This window comes from Bufo bufo, chromosome 6 (genome assembly GCF_905171765.1).
Source record: "Bufo bufo chromosome 6, aBufBuf1.1, whole genome shotgun sequence".
In the NCBI taxonomy this organism is placed as follows: domain Eukaryota; kingdom Metazoa; phylum Chordata; class Amphibia; order Anura; family Bufonidae; genus Bufo; species Bufo bufo.
Window position 1 is genome coordinate 141645821 of NC_053394.1, and position 20150 is coordinate 141665970.

General features: G+C 45.4%; 1 protein-coding gene across 1 annotated transcript in view; it reads left to right on the top strand.

Annotated features, from left to right (window-relative positions):
* The first annotated feature begins 10957 nt into the window (after window positions 1-10957).
* Window positions 10958-20150, top strand: part of CBLN4 (cerebellin 4 precursor) — a 52869-nt gene continuing 43676 nt past the window's right edge. Inside the window, exon 1 of the mRNA XM_040437870.1 lies at window positions 10958-11280. Within this exon, the coding sequence (XP_040293804.1) occupies window positions 10972-11280 (309 nt within the window). The 5' untranslated portion in view covers window positions 10958-10971. The remainder of the gene's footprint in view (window positions 11281-20150) is intronic.

A 20150-nucleotide genomic window follows, 5' to 3' on the forward strand; every position in this document is an offset into this window, starting at 1 on the left:
CCACAGTTATCCAGGTAATTCCGAAAGGTTCACTTACTTATTCTCACAGCGGTATATATTTTTCACTAAATGACAGCAGCTGGCGCTGATAAGGAGCAGACAAGGCTTGGAGTTATTTCCTATGTCTTTCAGAAGCCTTCTTGGAAGATCAGATAGAAAGGAGAAGTATATTTTCCTTATAATCTTGGGTTTCAATACCGGCACCTTGTCATTTGCTCCCTTAATGAACTTGAACTGCCGGCTGTGGATGCACTTTGGAGAACGAGGCGTTTTCTTGTAAGATCGCTATCCTGCGGATGCCGTAATTCTTAGATTACAGTTCAAAAGGGTGAAAATCCCAGAAGAAAATAAAACACCGTAAAGACAAATGGCTTCTGATAAATTCTCTTTACTTCTTGATTTCTCTTCTTTTATTGCTTCTTTGTGGCCTGTATCTCTTTGCAATCTCGCTCATCCAGCCGTGTAGCCTCCGAGTGCTGAAGCCTTTACCACGGAGAAGAAAATATATATGGACGGCCAAGTGCGGCCTGAGAGATACGACTCCGAGGTAATAAAATGGATTTTTTCATTGCGGTTTTAACTTATTATTCATCTCTTGCTGTCATATTTATTAATAAAAGAACACAATCGCTTCTCCTGCATTCCCTTGCTCTTTATGCCGGGGCTTGTGTTTCAAGATGGCTCTAATGGAGCACTAGAAGACGGATTTATTTAGAGTAGATATGTGCACTTTATACAAATGCAGGAATATTACAAAGTGGAGGCAAGGATTGGAGACTGGGATCTTGAATTTCACTCCAACCAGTGTTCAGGAGGACTGGCTATATAGAAAATAGCTCCTTAACCCCTTAGTGACCAGGCTGTTTTGGGCCTTACTGACCAAGCGTTTTTCTTCCTTTTTTCATCGTCACGTTCCAAGAGCTATAACTTTTTTTATTTTTCCGTCGATATAGCTTTATGAGGGCCTGTTTTTTGCGGGACAAGTTGTAGTCTTTAATGGCGCCATTTTGAGTTACACATAACTTTCTGATTAACTTTTATTAACTCTTTCTGGGAGGGAGATGGGAGAAACAGCAATACTGCCACAGCTTTTTTACTTTATAAATTTTGCGGTGTTCATTTTTCAGTATAAATAACATAATATCTTTATTCTCTGGGTCAGTACTTTTTGGAAATTATTATTTTTTTATGGCGTTTACCGTAGGGGATAATTTACATGATATTTATGTAGTCTGGGTCGTTACGGACGCGGCAATACCAAACATATGGGGGAATTTTTTTTTTCTGAATTTTTTTTTCATTGAAAAGCATATTTTTTATGGGATTTTTTTATTGAATGAATGTTTTTTTTTTTACCACTTAATAGTCCCACAAGGGGACTATAACGGACAGCTTTTTGATTGATTTTAAAATGCAATGCATTATCCCCATGGTGCATTACATTTTACTGTCAGTGCTATTCTAACAATGACCAGAGACACAGCCTGCTGGAAATTACTCAAGGCTGGTCTGGGGCCTACACGAGACTCCTGCCAGCCTTCACACCCATCGGCACCCCGTGATCGCATTTACGGGATGCCGATGAGAGACAGAGGGAGTCCGTTCCCTCTGTCAGCACTTTACATGCAGCGGGCGCCATTGCCCGTGGCATGTAAAGTGTTAAACAGCCCGGATCGGCACTCATGCTGGTCCAGGCTGTTAGAGCAGGGCTGTAGCTCTCGCGTAAAAAAGCGGCGGCCCAGCCTAAGGCCCCTTAGTGACCGCTGTAAAAAGGCGTATGGGTGGTCAAGGGGTTAAAGGGAATTGGTACCTATGAAACTGGCTGACCTGTTGCATGTGCACTTGGCAGCTCAAGGCATCTGTGTTGGTCTCATGTTCATATGTGCCTGCATTGCTGAGAAAAATAATGTTTTAATATATGAAAATGAAACTCTAGGAGCAACGGGGGTGTTCCCTTTACACTAAGAGGCTCAGCTCTCACTGCAAATGCCATGACCTCTGCACTTTGATTGACAGGGCCAGGCAGTGAAAGCATCATCATGCTTGGCCTTGACTTCTCCTAAACTACAGAGGGCACGGCAGTTGCAGAGAGCAGATCCTCTAGGTGTAACGGCAACGCCCCCATTGCTCTTAGAGGCTCATTTGCATAAATTAAAACAATATTTTGCTCAGCAATGCAGGCACATATGAACATGGGACCAACACAGATGCCTTGAGCTGCCAGGCGCACATGCAACAGGTCAGCCAGTGTCATAGGTGCAAATCTGCTGACAGATGATTTTTTTGCCCTTTAAGCAATGATCAAAGTAGGGAGCATAGTCAAAATTTTAGACAATTTAGGCTTGTTTCACATACTTATGCATATATTATCTCCGGCAAGCTATTCCTACAAGGGAGCAGCCTGCCAGATCCAGCACTGCTGGATGCTAATTGACACACTTTATAGTAAATGGGACCAGCAGTGGAGATACGACCACTACCTGGCAAACATGCCGAGAAGCGGCAGGAGGAAAACAGCTGCGTGCATCAGTATTCGAATATCCATATCACAGCATATTTGCTGGCTTGCAGCTCGATCACCACCGGTCCCCATTATAGTGATGCTGAAATGCAGAGAGATCCAGTAGGCTGTTCCCTAATACCACCTAAATGCCTCCATACAGTTTCCAAAAAATACAATATAAGGCCCACACAACACAGCCATATGATGCTGTAATATAACAGTCCACAGGATTCAACCATTCAACGCTCTCTCTCATAGAGTACAGCAGATCAGTGTAGAGCAGGAGCCAGAGAGAACTGTGAGGCAGTGTATAAGCGAATCTATTCACAGATTCGGATTTTTTTAGGCACTGAATCGAACGAGAATCTTTTCTGGTTCAATTCGGATAAATCTTGTAAAACGGCGCCCAGGGCATAAGCAATCAATAACGTTCTGTCACCACCAGGCAAGAGGTAATTGCAGTCAGTTGCGGCCAAGCAATAACCGCAATTTGCGGAGGCAACGATAAAAGTAGATACAGTTACACGTGGCGCTGTATCAGACCGAGGGGACGAGCAAGGGAAAATGAAAAAAATGTGTAAAAAATTTATGAAACGAGATAGGAGCTTTTATAAAAAAAACAATCTGCATGTTAGAGGACTAGAGGTGATTATATACTAACTTCCAGGGGGGCAATTGGAGCAACTTTGGTTCGGAATATATATATTCGGACCCAAACCAAAATTTTAGAAAAATGTGTTTAATCTGAAATAAATGGAATCTTGGAAGATTCGCTCATCTCTAATTCCTGTTCACCCCCCACCACTCTGAAGACCACCAGCATAGATAGCTGAGTGAAATATTCAATAGTTCATTTTCAGGTTGGCCCTATCAGTGGTGACCCCTAAGAAATGTCACTGGGAAAATGCCCAACTTGCCTTCTCCTTCCTCTGCCTGCACACATCTTGAACTCCTTGTGCCCCCTGAGAGTGGCTGCAATGCCGATGAGGTTTTATCTCCCACAGTCTCCATTTCTCCGTGTCTTGAGAAACAGACAGGAGGGCAGTGATAAATAAGAAATATTTGTTTGGGTGGGGGTCCGGAGCAGTAATATAGTCACAACAAACTTTCTCTCTACCCCAACTTTTCATACCTATCGCTGTCCCTTTCATTTAGGCCTCATGCACACGACCGTGGTGTGTTTTGTGGCCCGCAAATCGCGGATCCGCAAAACACGGATGGCGTCCGTGCGCGTTCCGCAATTAGCGGGACGGCCTGGACAGCCTTCAATATAAATGCCTATTCTTGTCCGCAAAGCGCGAACAAAAATAGGACACGTTATATTTTTTTAGCGGGGCCACAGAACGGAGCAACGGATGCGGATAGCGCACAAAGTGCTGTCCGCATCTTTTGCGGCCCCATTGAAATGAATGGGTCCGCACCCAAGCCGCAAAAACTGCGGCTCGGATGCGGACCCAAAAAATGGTCATGTGCATGAGGCCTTAGCCATACTTCTTTTTGAACTAAACTTGGGTCAGTCTGAGCCGTGCTGGTGATGTGACCGATGACATCACAGAGTGGTTGTGTCCTCACATCTCTCCAAATACTGTACATGTTTTTTGCTTTCTCCTGGATCAACAAGGGCAAACTACAATATCATATTATTTTAAATAAGAACAGGGTGTTTGGAGCCAAGGTCAGCCATTTTGAAATTATGAAGCTGAGTCTTCTGGTCACCAGTCACCCAACTATACATACAGACACTTTCTGCTCATGTCACCCTTCTCCTCTATCTTTATGCTATGTCTGTCAATCGTCAATGCCTATATCAACCTGTATTAATTAAGAGAGAGAAAGAACTCAGAGATCAACCAAATGAAATCCCAAAAGAACTAAGTGTCAGCACTAAATATTCTTAAAGGGGTTGTCTCACTTCAGCAAATGGCATTTATCATGTAGAGAAAGTTAATACAAGCCTCTTACTAATGTATTGTGATTATCCATATTGCTTCCTTTGCTGGCTGGATTCATTTTTTCATCACATTATACATTGCTTATATCTGTGGTTACGGCCACCCTGCAATCCATCAGCCATAGACGAGCTTGTAGACTTTAGAAAAAAGTACTGGACTGTGCTCACTCCCACGGTCCTGGCCACCAGAGAGGCCTGCGCTTTTTCCTATGGTGTGCAAGTACGACCACCGCTGATGGATTGCAGGATGGTCGTAACCCCTGGATGCGAGCAGTGTATAATGTGATGGAAAAATGAATCTATCCAGCGTAGGAGGCAATATGGACAATCACAATACATTAGTAAGTGCCTTGTATTAACTTTCTCTACATGATAAATGCCACTTGATGAAGTGAGACCACCCCTTTAAGTCCAAAATAGGCTTTCGTCTTTAAGAGGTTAAAAGAAATGTGTCACCAAAAATGTTATCTGCCAGTTAAAACCAGATAGTAACACATCTCCTATTTTCTGATTGCAGATTTTTTATTCTACTTCCTGAACATGATTATGGGGACGGCCATCTTGTCTGATCTGTTCTTAACAGCATTTACAAAGTATTAACAAAATGTTTTACGGCAGCCCCATGGGCCGTAGACACAATGGACAGAAGGGGACCTCATTGACTTCCATGGGAGAGTTTTCTAGGCATGTTATTTGTGCAGAGGTCATTGTACAAGGAAAGAATAGATAAGCTTTTACAATCACCTATTGTGAATGGTGGATCATGTCTTATGCCATTCTAATCCTGTCTGTAATGGTATCACCTCTGTGTATAGATAAGCAGATAAATGCAGTAAACTGATTTCTATAGACCAATAAGTGGCTTAGTGGCCAGTGCAAAAACTGCAGGATTTTATGGTTTAGATTTAAAGATTTATTCCCCCCCAATGCTCTGGCCCCTCTTATAGATTATACTCACATTGGTGTAGAGAGTTTTAATGTTATGGCAGTTCAGAGTGAAACAATCCGGTTCCATTCTGCCCCCCTGCGGAAGAGAGGTGGGCTATTCCGTCTTCCTGCAGCAAGGGAGAGAAAACCCAGTTAGATCCAGATTTAGTTACCCCCTGCATAGGGAAGACAGCAAGGCTCAAGACTCGGCTGAGACTTGGTCATATTCCCAGTCTGAGCACCTTCAGCCTCAGCTGGATGAAGAATCAGAAACTGCAGACCACCTCCAGCGTTCCAGGAAGAAAGCATCCCCTGAGAATCTCTCTGTGAGTTAAGTCCAGAGACCTAGAAGAAGCCCTTCCTCCTCAGCTAGTCTGTCCCCATACAGCAGACATTACAGAAAAGTGCAGAAGATTAATTCCTGTCACAATTAGAGAGCTACCAAGCAGACGACTTATCCTGCAAGCTCCAAATTGAAAGCAAAAGTATCTATTCCTGCCAATACTTGCCAAAACCTGCTGGGACCAAGAGACCAAAGCTGTATACTGCTTGAATGCAAGTTATTTCAAGTAAAGTAACGTTTGAGCTTCATCTCAAGGTCTGGACATCATTTACTCTGCAAAATTCCTCTATTACTTCTACTTTCACTACCCTCAAATTTATTGCAACTGAGCCAGGAATCCAGCCGTTCCCAAGTAGGAGACACCGTGACACAACTATCACCACCCTACAGAGACATTATAGGCCATTACACCACTCTAGTATTCCTAATCTGGGACGTGCGTTATAACACCTTGGAAGGGCCCTGGTACCCTTCGCACGCTGCAATTGGCGTCACGACAAATACAGACTATAATCCACCTGACCCGGCCACTGCATTAAAGTGGCGTCAGTGTACCCGTTCCTGGTCACTGCATAAGTGGCGTCTCACGAACAGGATCGAATTGTGTGCCTAACAGGATTAAATTGTGTGCCTATCACTGCTGCAACAGGATCGAATTGTGTGTCTAACACTACTGCAAGATCTAAGAATTGTGTCAAAAACTCTGATAATGAACTTTATTACTTTTGTTGCGGGACCAGAAAACGCTTCATTGTGTGCGGCAGCAATTCAAGGGTTAATCCGCCATTTTTTCCCTAATGGCGCAGTGTCTTCATGGCCTTCAAGAGCGCGAAAATGATAACTACGCCCTCCTAGAAGCGGAAAACTAAAGCCTGCCCTCCAATAACTTTGCAATGTGAGCCAAGGGAGTGAAGACTCCTCTCCATGGGCTCCACCCTCACTTCCTGCATTCATTCTGACTGAATTGCCGAGGAAGATGGCGCTCCCAAAACCAAAGTGGGATCAAATGTCTGTGCGAGGAGAACCTGTCTATGAGACTCACCCACCGGAGATCCGGGTCTCCCAGCTTGTGACAAGAGCTGGCCCTAGTGCTTTTGGATTGTCCCAGGAGGCTGTGGATTTCTCATCTGGTAGCAAGACGGCCGCTGCTGCTGATGTAAAGATGGCCGCCGTGTTCAAGCCTGCTCCCGCGGAAGATGACGTCCATACAGCAATCCACGTAAAGACATCCCCATGCTTTCTTTGGTGTTCATGGCTAAAGCCACCTTTCCATTTGCGGGCATCTCATTACATAATGGTGGGACTACAGAGTAAAGACATCCCCATGCTTTCTTTGGTCTTCATGGCCAGAACACTTCAAAGTCAGTCAGTATTGATTGCTTAGTGCAGACTGTTGGTTCACTGGTTATACCGAGAGGGAAACTGTTAATAAAGACACCCTACTCATGCGGGCAGGAACCTTAGGGTAGCCGTTATGAGTTTGTCTTTGTATGTCTTTATGTGTATTTCATGCAGCACTTTGTACTTAATTGGGTACCCCAGAGCTTAATCCTCTCATCCTAAGCACAAGCCGAGGGCGGCTTGACTCAAAGTAAGGGGGAATGTAACACCCCAGAGTTGTGTTACTACACGCCTCTATCCCGCTACGATCTTCTAGGAGCCTTTATATTGTCATCTGATATGATTTTGCTCATGTCTTCACAAATGTGCATCTAAAACCATGTTAAATGTAATTGTTCCTATAATTTACCTGGTTACCAGCAGGTGGCAGCATCATCGGTGTAGAGAGTTTTAATGTTATGGCAGTTCAGAGTGAAACAATCCAGTTCTATTCTTCCCCCCTGCTGAAGAGAGGTGGGCTAGTCCATCTTCCTGCATCAAGGGAGGGAAAACAGTTAGATCCAGATTTAGTTACCCCCCTGCATAGGGAAGACTCGGCTGAGACTTGGTCATATTCCCATTCTGAGAACCTTCAGCCTCAGCTGGATGAAGAACCAGAAACTGCAGACAGCCTCCAGAGTTCCAGGAAGAAAGCATTCCCTGAGAATCTCTCTGTGAGTTAAGTCCAGAGACCTAGAAGAAGCCCTTCCTCCATACAGCAGAAGTTACAGAAAAGTGCAGAAGACTAATTCCTGTCACAATTACAGAGCTACCAAGCAAACGACTTATCCTGCAAGCTCCAAATTTAAAGCAAAAGTATCTATTCCTGCCAATACTTGCCAAAACCTGCTGGGACCAAGAGACCAAAGCTGTATACTGCTTGGATGCAAGTTATTTCAAGTAAAGCAAGGTTTGAGCTTCATCTCAAGTTCTGGACATCATTTACTCTGCAAAATTCCTCTATTACTCCTACTATCACTACTCTCAAATTTATTGCAACTGAGCCAGGAGCCAAGAGTCCAGCCGTACCCAGGTAGGAGACACCGTGACACAATTATCACCACCCTACAGAGACATTATAGGCCATTACACCACTCTGGCATTCCTAATCTGGGACATGCGTTATAACACCTTGGAAGGGCCCTGGGGTAGTACCCTGCGCACGCTGCAATTGGCGTCACGACAAATAGAGACTATTATCCACCTGACCCGGCCACTGCATTAAAGTGGCATCAGCATACCCGTTCCTGGTCACTGCAGATGCCGGGGAGCTGGTAAGTTTAATGTATAAGAGGGGCCTGATCATTGGGGGGGGGGGGGGTCATTCTTTTGGTTGGATAACCCCTTGAAATATAGATATTGACATGGAAAATTTAAAATAACTTCCCTAACATTTAAAAAAAAAAATGTTAAAAATAAAAATTTTAAACAATAGGTCATTTTCTGATGACACATTTCCTTTAAAATACAGCACAGGACGTCACCTTCTTTTTCCAGCTCATTTCACTCCACAGCAGCTTCGCCCAAAGGACCTTCAACCAGATCTAACTGCTCCTCAATCCCCTCTGAAATGGCAACCACGTCCCCTGACTGTCCCAGGCTCCATACCCTCGGTGGAAATAAATTGCATATGCTGAAGTAATAAATACTCTCAGTGCTGCTCCGCCATGTAACTGAATGAGTTAGTCCGTCCTCCCCCCGGAATCAGCACAGGGCTGCAGCTCCCCCTCAATGACCCACAGATGGCACCCGTCATAACCCACACTGGACCCTGGTCTTGAGCTGGGCCCCATGTTCTCTCCAGGCTTTCATAACCATCACAACCAAACGCTCGTCCAGTCAGGTCAGCGATGCTCTTGACAAGAAATTTGATTTGTTACGAATTAATTCATGTTAAAACTCCATTCAGCCTATCAATCAATGGGACTGTTTATTACGGCCGCTTAGACAGAAGTGCACCCGTCTAACGGCGGTTAAAAACGGTAATACGCTAGTGCAATATGGCCTTTTGGGTTTACAAAAAAAATGTACTCGCCTCATCCACTTGGCAGTCTGGTCCTCTCTTGAGTGGAAAAGACCTGCACTGAGCGTGAAGACGTCGCTGCGCGCTCCCGGCGTGATCACGTGGTGACCTGCACGAGCAAGTGGATGAGGTATTTTTTCTTTTTCCCTTTCTTTCTAAGACTTTAGCCTCCATTTTAGGGAAAATGATTCGTTACCACGAAGCGCAAGGAAACTTGGCTTTATGTCGAATCAAATTTTTCCTAAAGGTCGGATCGAATTCGGCTTCGGATGCTTTGATTCGCTCAAGAATACTCTTCACCCACTCTGCCTAAAAGGCCTGCTATCACCCCCCTCCACAGTGACCCTGCTTCCCCCCAGTCTGAAGTAGCTCATCGCCTGCACCGTCAGTCATCAATCTCTCTGTTCTTCCTTCCACTGACTCCTGCCCTAAGTGTCTGATCGGCGGGGGCCTAACTCTGCCCCTCCAAACAGAACACGGGACCCTCGTTCTCATGGTCAGCGGGGGCCCCAGACTCTTTTTTCCTATATCCCTACAGACAGGCCAACCTCAGTACCTGCATCTGGATTGAATTGGCCCTGGGAGACAGGAGGACATTCACTGCAGGGTCAAACATGCTGAGACTTGTAGTTCTACAACCATAGCCCTGTAAGTGTTTGGTCTAAGGGCTCCGTTAACAACAGTGTAAACTGTGGTATAAGAATGTGCCCCAGCTTTCTGCAGATCCTGAATGGTATATAAATCTCCATTGTTCTGCTGTCACAGGCTCTTCTTTTCTACCTGTGTGTCAGTCTGTAATTCTTTACATGAATCAGGATGCTCAGGATGAACAGCCTTTTAACCACGCTGGCTCGCCGTGCTCCTGCTTTCAGGGCATTTTGGAAGTAGTAGTTCCACCCACAGACCACGGCTTCTAATAACCTCCAGCCGCTGGCTCTGCTGTGCGCTTTCTGCAGAAAGGATGCCTGCAGTACCCCGGGCTGTCCACTAGGAGGGTGCTGCATTCATCTTCATAGAGGGGCTGTCGGCAATCGTGTTACACGCGGCTCTCCGCACTGGGTCATAAGAGAAGCTGTCCTAATGATTTACATCAGGACCCCCACTACCTGCCCTGGGTGTAGACCCCCAACTAGGCAGAAAGTTCTCTACACCACTGGTGTGCTGTCATCAATCTAAGAGGGATAGATAGATAGATAGATAGATAGATAGATAGATAGATAGATAGATAGATAGATAGATAGATAGATAATGGATGGATAGATAGATAAAGGAGATAGATGTAAGATAATAGATAGATGGGGGATAGATATGACATAGATATGAGATAATAGTTAGATGTAAGATATGAGTTAGATATCGTTATCAGATTCCCTGGATTAGACAGACAGGTGATACTAGATTCGTAGACGTGTCTGGAGTTTCCCGCAGTCATCTGTGTGCTCTCCTTCCACTAGTTGTGTGTCTCGTACGACCAGATCGCTGCCGACCAGATCGCTCGCCCCTCCCCCGCCCGCGCTGGGGGCTGAGCTCCGTCCTCTGACAGAGGCTGGTCCGCGCAGTGTGATGAGTGTGATCGGGCTCTGGCTGCAGGGTGGATCGATACCCGGCAGCTCCAGGATGCTCTGATGGAGGTGGTAGTTACATGATGGCCACCTCCGGGCTGCTGCTCCACCAGCCTCCTCACCAGTAGTCACTGTGGACGAGGAGTTGGAGGAGTTGAGGGTCTGGCAGCGGACAGGAGACTTTTCTTCCGGATTGGGGGGAACATTTTGGAAACTGAGAAGCTTTTTTTTTTTTTTCTTTGGCTTTTCCGTTGTTCGCTGAGCGGGAGAGGAGACGCCGGGATGCCGGGACTGAAGAGGCTGCGCTCCGGGGGGCTGTCCGCGGTGCTGGCGGCTCTCACCTGCGCGCTGCTGCTGCTGCCAGCCTGCCCTGCCCGGGCACAGAATGACACCGAGCCCATAGTTCTGGAGGGCAAGTGCCTGGTGGTATGTGACTCCAACCCCGCCACTGACTCCAAGAGCTCGTCCTCCTCACCTCTGGGGATCTCCGTCAGGGCGGCAAATTCCAAGGTGGCGTTCTCTGCCGTCAGGAGTACCAACCACGAGCCCTCCGAGATGAGCAACAAGACGAGGATTATCTACTTCGACCAGGTAAGGTTCCCTGCCTGATAACCCATACCCTGCCTAATAACGGATACCCTGCCTGATAACGGATACCCTGCCTAATAACCGATACCCTGCCTAATAACCGATACCCTGCCTAATAACCGATACCCTGCCTAATAACCGATACCCTGCCTAATAACCGATACCCTGCCTAATAACCGATACCCTGCCTAATAACCGATACCCTGCCTGATAACTGATAACTGATACCCTGCCTGATAACTGATACCCTGCCTGATAACTGATACCCTGCCGGATAACTGATACCCTGTCTGATAACTGATACCCTGTCTGATAACTGATACCCTGCCTGATAACTGATACCCTGCCTGATAACTGATACCCTGCCTGATAACTGATACCCTGCCTGATAACTGATACCCTGCCTGATAACCCCTACCCTGCCAAATAACCCCTACCCTGCCTAATAACCCATACCCTGCCTAATAACCCCTACCCTGCCTAATAACCCCTACCCTGCCTAATAATGGATACCCTGCCTAATAACCCACACCCTGTCTGATAACTGATACCCTGCCTAATAACGAATATCCTGCCTAATAACGGATACCCTGCCTAATAACGGATACCCTGCCTAATAACCCATACCCTGCCTAATAACCCATACATTGCCTAACATTGCTGATATCCTGCCTAATAACTGGTACCTTGCTCTATCCTGTCTAATAACCAATACTCTGTCTAACATTACTGACATCCTGCCCAATAACTGATATCCTGCTTAATATTATTGATACCCTGCCTAACAACTGATACCTTGCCTAACATTACTGATATCCTACCCAATAACTGATATCCTGCCTAACATTACAGATGTCCTGCCTAATAATTGATACCCTGAATAACATTACTGATACCCTGCCTAATGTTACTGATATCATGTCTAATAACTGATACTCTGCCTAATAACTGATACCCTGACTAACATTACTGCTGCAATATATAATGTTCGCCGGTCAGCACTGCGATGTAATGGCGTGGTGGTGCACGTGTCCGTGGACTGGTGTCCCAGGAAATAGCGATGTAGAAAGGACCGGCACTCATTCGAGGTCGCTTTTTAGAATGCTGGATTTATTTGTCACATATCAGTAGTGACTTTAGTAACATTATTCATATCATGTTTAATAACTAATACCCTGCAAAACATTGCTAACATCCTGTCTAATACCAATACCCTGCCTAACATTACTGATATCATGTCTAATAACTGATACCCTGCCTAACATTACTGATATCATGTCTAATAACTGATACCCAGCCTAACATTACTGATATCATGTCTAATAACTGATACCCTGCCTAACATTACTGATATCATGTCTAATAACTGATACCCAGCCTAACATTGCCAATATCCTGGTTTATAACTGAAACCCCCCTGCCTAACATCACCGATAACATGTCTAATAACTGATATCCTGCCTAACATTACTGATATCATGTCTAATAACTGAGATCCTGCCAAATAACTAATACCCTGCCTAACATTGCTGATCCTGTCTAATAAATGATACTCTGCCAACATTGCCGATATACTGCCTGACAACTGATACCCTGCCTAAATTACTGATACCCTGCCTAATAACTAATACCCTACCTAATAACTAATACCCTGCCTAACATTATTAATATCCTGTCAAATAACTAATATCCTGCTTAATATTACTGATATCCTGCCTAATAACTAATATCCTGCCTAACATTGTTAATATCCTGTCCAATAACTAATATCCTGCTTAATATTACTAATATCCTGCCTAATAACTGATACCCTGCTCGACGTTACTGATACCCTGCCTAATAACTAATGACCTGCCTAACATTATTGATACCTGCCTAACATTATTGACACCCTGCCTAATATTACTGATATCCTGCCCAATAACTGATATCCTGCTTAATATTATTGATACCCTGCCTAACAGCTGATACATTGCCTAACATTACTGATATCCTACCCAATAACTGATATCCTGCCTAACATTACAGATGTCTTGCCTAACTTTACTGATATCCTGCCTAATAATTGATACCATGCCTAACATTACTGATATCCTACCTGACATAACTTATAGTGGGTCTAAAAGCAAATACTCTTTCTAATAAGTGAGATCCTGCCTAAAATTACTTGACGTCCTGCCTGAAATACTTGATAGCCTTCCTAAGGTAACTGATACCCTACCTAATAACTGGTACTCTAATAACTGATATTCTAACATAACTGATTCCCTGCATAATAAATGATACTTTGTCTAACCAGATCCCCTGCCTAACCTAGCCCATAAGGTCTGTACTGCCTGATATACCAGGTAAAGGACAGTCTATACTATACCTCATAAAGTGCACACACTAATACTATAGTGAAAGGGCAGTCTTCTTAAAAACCAATACCCTGCCTAACATCACTGATAAAGTGTCTGCTGTCCAATGTACCAAGGGATAGCCTGTGTAACAGAACTGGTAAAGCGAGTACTACCCAATGTAACATCAAAGGAATAGCTTACCTAACATCATTGATAACATGTATCCTGCCTAAAACAGCAGGTACATGACAGCCTGCCTATTAGAAGGATAATGTACTGCCTACCACATTATACATATTACACCCTGACATACAATGATAACACTGATCTTATATGGAGGAAACTGTTACTTTATGACAAATTGTTTTCACTTTAATAGTATTGTACCTGGATGTTGGGTAGAGGTTCCCCTGCCTTTTAGAAGTGGTACGGTAAAGAATAGCTTGGCTCTAGTGACCGTCTATAATACCCAACACGCTGGAGAATGTTTCACCATAGGATCGGCGTGATGCAGTATGTTCTACCTGTTAGTACTGGTATAGGTTATTCTGCCAACAGCGTACTTCTAAGAACTGGTGAATGTCTAGTATCACAGGTAACAGTCTGCAGACGCAGGATGCCCTTCCTCTCAAGTAGGGAGGGGATAGTCTGCCGTATGGAACTGCTAGACAACTAGCTAAAATATACTAAGCAAATAGTGACTATATTTCTATCAGGTAAAGGGTAACATCCCTAATATAGCAGATAAAATATAACCTATATCTGTGGTACAGTATAACAGGTATAGTATAGTATAACGTAGAGGATAGTAGACAAGAAATTCAAGATAATCCCCACATATAATAGCTACATGATAGCTTCCTAATATGAGAAGTAGAGGTTAGCCTCCCTAATATAATAAGTACTGGATATATAACAAAATAACATATTTTAGGATCCCCTCCTTAATATAACAGATATACGATAACCACTTACTGTATATAAGAGATAATTATAGCCTTCATAATTTAACAGGTGTAGAATAGCCTCCCTAATATAAAAAGTACAGGGCAGCCTCATTTATAGCATCCTCTTCTTAATGTAACAGCACAGGATGGTCTCCCTAATATAACATATATAGGGTCCTTCCTTAATATAACAGCACAGGACGGTCTCCCTAATATAATATATATGACCCCCTCTTAATATACTGTAAAAGCACAGTATTGCCTTCCTACTAGAACTGATGAGATATAAGGGTTTATAACATGGAGTCGTGACTCCTTCTATACTCCAGAGTCAGATGACTGGTGACTGCATGGGCTCAGGGATCAACAAGTGCAAGGGATAGGCTTCTTCTCTCTCCTACATAATGCTACGTGCACTGCAGCAAGTTCAGCCGGCAGGACGTCCTCTCCAACCTCTTACTACCGCTCCACCCTGCCCCTCTACACCCTCTACACCCCCTCCACTCTGCCCCTCTACACTCCCTCCACTCTGCCCCTCTACACTCCCTCCACTCTGCCCCTCTACACTCCCTCCACCCTGCCCCTCTACACCCCCTCCACTCTGCCCCTCTACACCCTTCCCCTCTACATCCCCTCCACTCTGCCCCTCTACACCCTTCCCCTCTACACCCCCTCCACTCTGCCCCTCTACACCCCCTCCACTCTACCCCTCTACACCCTTCCCCTCTACACCCCCTCCACTCTGCCCCTCTATACCCCCTCCACTCTGCCCCTCTATACCCCCTCCACTCTGCCCCTCTATACCCCCTCCACTCTGCCCCTCTACACCTCCTCCACTCTGCCCCTCTACACCTCCTCCACTCTGCCCCTCTACACCTCCTCCACTCTGCCCCTCTACTCTGCCCCTCTACACCCCCTCCACTCTACCCCTCTACACCCTTCCCCTCTACACCCCCTCCACTCTGCCCCTCTACACCCCCTCCACTCTGCCCCTCTACACCCCCTCCACTCTGCCCCTCTACACCCCCTCCACTCTGCCCCTCTACACCTCCTCCACTCTGCCCCTCTACACCTCCTCCACTCTGCCCCTCTACACCTCCTCCACTCTGCCCCTCTACACCTCCTCCACTCTGCCCCTCTACACCTCCTCCACTCTGCCCCTCTACACCCCCTCCACCCTACCCCGCTACACCCCCTCCACCCTACCCCTCTACACCCCCTCTACCCTACCCCCCCACCCCCTCCACCCTACCCCTCTACACCCTCTACACCCCCTCCACCCTACCCCCCCACCCCCTCCACCCTACCCCTCTACACCCTCTACACCCCCTCCACTCTGCCCCTCTACACCCCCTCCACCCTTCCCCTCTACACCTCCTCCACTCTGCCCCTCTACACCTCCTCCACCCTACCCCTCTACACCCCCTCTACCCTACCCCTCTACACCCCCTCTACCCTACCCCTCTACACTCCCTCCACTCTGCCCCTCTACACCCCCTCCACTCTGCCCCTCTACACCCCCTCCACTCTGCCCCTCTACACCCCCTCCACTCTGCCCCTCTACACCCCCTCCACTCTGCCCCTCTACACCCCCTCCACCCTGCCCCTCTACACCCCCTCCACTCTGCCCCTCTACACCTCCTCCAGCTCTAAATAGAGTGCAGCATCTGATTAATATTTCATGCCTTATATTCCTGCCCGCTGTAATTTAAGCATTGATAACTATGTTGCACTAGCGCTGCAGCAGTCCCTCCTTAGCCTCTAGATTACGGCTCCCCGGCTGCTATGAAACTACTATACAACTTCCAGAATTTCCCAATAGCTGTGGTGGTACTACAACTCCTAGCATCCTCCAACATCTGCCTGCAATCTGAGGCTCTGCAGTCAAACTACCACTCACAGTGTACTCACAGACTGTGGTTGTGCACGCTAGAAATTGTAGTTCCACCGGCCGTTTTGGACGCAGTTTCTCACGGTATGGACTTTGATGCTTCCAATACGGGGAGAATTATTAGTGTGGGTTAAAGAAATAAATAGGTTTTGTGTGAATTTACAGCGGAAAATGAGCAAAGCATTTAGGAGCGACGTCGGAAATGAAATGAAGTCATTAATTAAATCCCCACCGTCGTGTTATTTAATTTTCTGCAAGTGAAGAGAGAACTGGCAAGTGAGCGTCAGCAGGGACACAGCGGGGAAACTCTATCCACAGGCCATACCGGCTCATCGTGTGATGCTGGGGATGGGGAAACCGTATCGTTAAAAGCCCCTACTACCTCCCTCCAAACGTACGGGACACGAGGTGATGATCGCTACCACTGAGCAACGAACGAGTCCTTTCTTGGTGTAGGGAGCGTTTCAACAGTGACCCTTTAGATGCCAATTATCGATCGCATAGTCCATTGTTTGTAAAGCAGACTGTAGCATTTACAGAAAGTGAGTGGCGTGCCTGAACACACCTAGGGTGTAATCGTCTGCGAGCGGTGAAGGATTCCTGTTTACACGTATCAAATCATTAACATCCAACGCAGATTTTTGTGCCCGCAGAAACGACCGAACCAACGAGAAATCTACGGATTGTCGGTTGTCGCTCTGTCCTTCATTGCGCAATTTAGCTTGATTTAACGATTAATTACACGATAATCGACTCGTGTAAAGGTACCTTTAGACCACTTTCACACAGTGTGTGGTCAGTGTTTGATCAGTGATTGTCACTCCAAAATACAGGTAAGGTATAGTTCTGTGGTTTTGACTCACTCCTGGTTTTGGCTCACAATCACTGATAGAAATCACTGACCAAACACTGACCAAACACTGATTGTGTGAAAGTGGCACGTTAAAAACAGATACACTATCAGTTTTTTCAAGGTATTTTCTGGCCGTCTATCCATTCTTAACAACCGTTTTACATCTGTTGTGAACGCCCATTAAAAATGGGCATAAGTTAGTGGTTTACTGGCTTTTTTTTTAAACCCAACCCCTACAGGGACCTCAGTATACATAATGCCTCCCATAGTGCCCCAGTGTATATATCCAGTATACATAATGCCTCCCATAGTGCCCCAGTGTATATATACAGTATACATAATGCCTCCTATAGTGCCCCAGTGTATATATCCAGTATACATAATGCCTCCCATAGTGCCCCAGTGTATATATCCAGTATACATAATGCCTCCCATAGTGCCCCAGTGTATATATCCAGTGTACATAATGCCTCCCATAGTGCCCCAGTGTATATATCCAGTATACATAATGCCTCCCATAGTGCCCCAGTGTATATATCCAGTATACATAATGCCTCCCATAGTGCCCCAGTGTATATATCCAGTGTACATAATGCCTCCCATAGTGCCCCAGTGTATATATCCAGTATACATAATGCCTCCCATAGTGCCCCAGTGTATATATCCAGTATACATAATGCCTCCCATAGTGCCCCAGTGTATATATCCAGTATACATAATGCCTCCCATAGTGCCCCAGTGTATATATCCAGTATACATAATGCCTCCCATAGTGCCCCAGTGTATATATCCAGTATACATAATGCCTCCCATAGTGCCCCTGTGTATATATCCAGTATACATAATGCCTCCCATAGTGCCCCAGTGTATATATCCAGTGTACATAATGCCTCCCATAGTGCCCCAGTGTATATATCCAGTATACATAATGCCTCCCATAGTGCCCCAGTGTATATATCCAGTATACATAATGCCTCCCATAGTGCCCCAGTGTATATATCCAGTATACATAATGCCTCCCATAGTGCCCCAGTGTATATATCCAGTATACATAATGCCTCCCATAGTGCCCCAGTGTATATATCCAGTATACATAATGCCTCCCATAGTGCCCCAGTGTATATATCCAGTGTACATAATGCCTCCCATAGTGCCCCTGTGTATATATCCAGTATATATAATGCCTCCCATAGTGCCCCAGTGTATATATCCAGTATACATAATGCCTCCCATAGTGCCCCAGTGTATATATCCAGTATACATAATGCCTCCCATAGTGCCCCAGTGTATATATCCAGTATACATAATGCCTCCCATAGTGTCCCAGTGTATATATCCAGTATACATAATGCCTCCCATAGTGCCCCAGTGTATATATCCAGTATACATAATGCCTCCTATAGTGCCCCAGTGTATATATCCAGTATACATAATGCCTCCCATAGTGCCCCATTGTATATATCCAGTATACATAATGCCTCCCATAGTGCCCCAGTGTATATATCCAGTGTACATAATGCCTCCCATAGTGCCCCAGTGTATATATCCAGTATACATAATGCCTCCCATAGTGCCCCTGTGTATATATCCAGTATACATAATGCCTCCCATAGTGCCCCAGTGTATATATCCAGTGTACATAATGCCTCCCATAGTGCCCCAGTGTATATTTCCAGTATATATAATGCCTCCCATAGTGCCCCAGTGTATATATCCAGTGTACATAATGCCTCCCATAGTGCCCCAGTGTATATATCCAGTATACATAATGCCTCCCATAGTGCCCCTGTGTATATACCCAGTATATATAATGCCTCCCATAGTGCCCCAGTGTATATATCCAGTATACATAATGCCTCCCATAGTGCCCCAGTGTATATATCCAGTATACATAATGCCTCCCATAGTGCCCCAGTATATGTATCCAGTATACATAATGCCTCCCATAGTGCCCCAGTGTATATATCCAGTGTACATAATGCCTCCCATAGTGCCCCAGTGTATATATCCAGTATACATAATGCCTCCCATAGTGCCCCAGTGTATATATCCAGTGTACATAATGCCTCCCATAGTGCCCCAGTGTATATATCCAGTGTACATAATGCCTCCCATAGTGCCCCAGTGTATATATCCAGTGTACATAATGCCTCCCATAGTGCCCCAGTGTATATATCCAGTATACATAATGCCTCCCATAGTGCCCCAGTGTATATATCCAGTATACATAATGCCTCCCATAGTGCCCCAGTGTATATATCCAGTATACATAATGCCTCCCATAGTGCCCCAGTGTATATATCCAGTATACATAATGCCTCCCATAGTGCCCCAGTGTATATATCCAGTATACATAATGCCTCCCATAGTGCCCCTGTGTATATATCCAGTATACATAATGCCTCCCATAGTGCCCCTGTGTATATATCCAGTATATATAATGCCTCCCATAGTGCCCCAGTGTATATATCCAGTATACATAATGCCTCCCATAGTGCCCCTGTGTATATATCCAGTATATATAATGCCTCCCATAGTGCCCCAGTGTATATATCCAGTATACATAATGCCTCCCATAGTGCCCCAGTATATGTATCCAGTATATATATATTTTTTTTTTCTAGGTGCTAGGGTTGTGGAGAAATGAATACTTTTACTCGTATGCAAATGAGCCATTGGAGCACCTGGAGGCAGGCTTATGCCATTTGAGCACCGCTCCAGCTTCGCCCCTGGTGCTCCAAATATGCCCCCTCCCCTTAGATTGATTGTGCTAGACTTTACATTTAGTTCTGAGTTCTTGCGCCTGCGCACTCATTCGCATACATAGCACATGCGCCCCC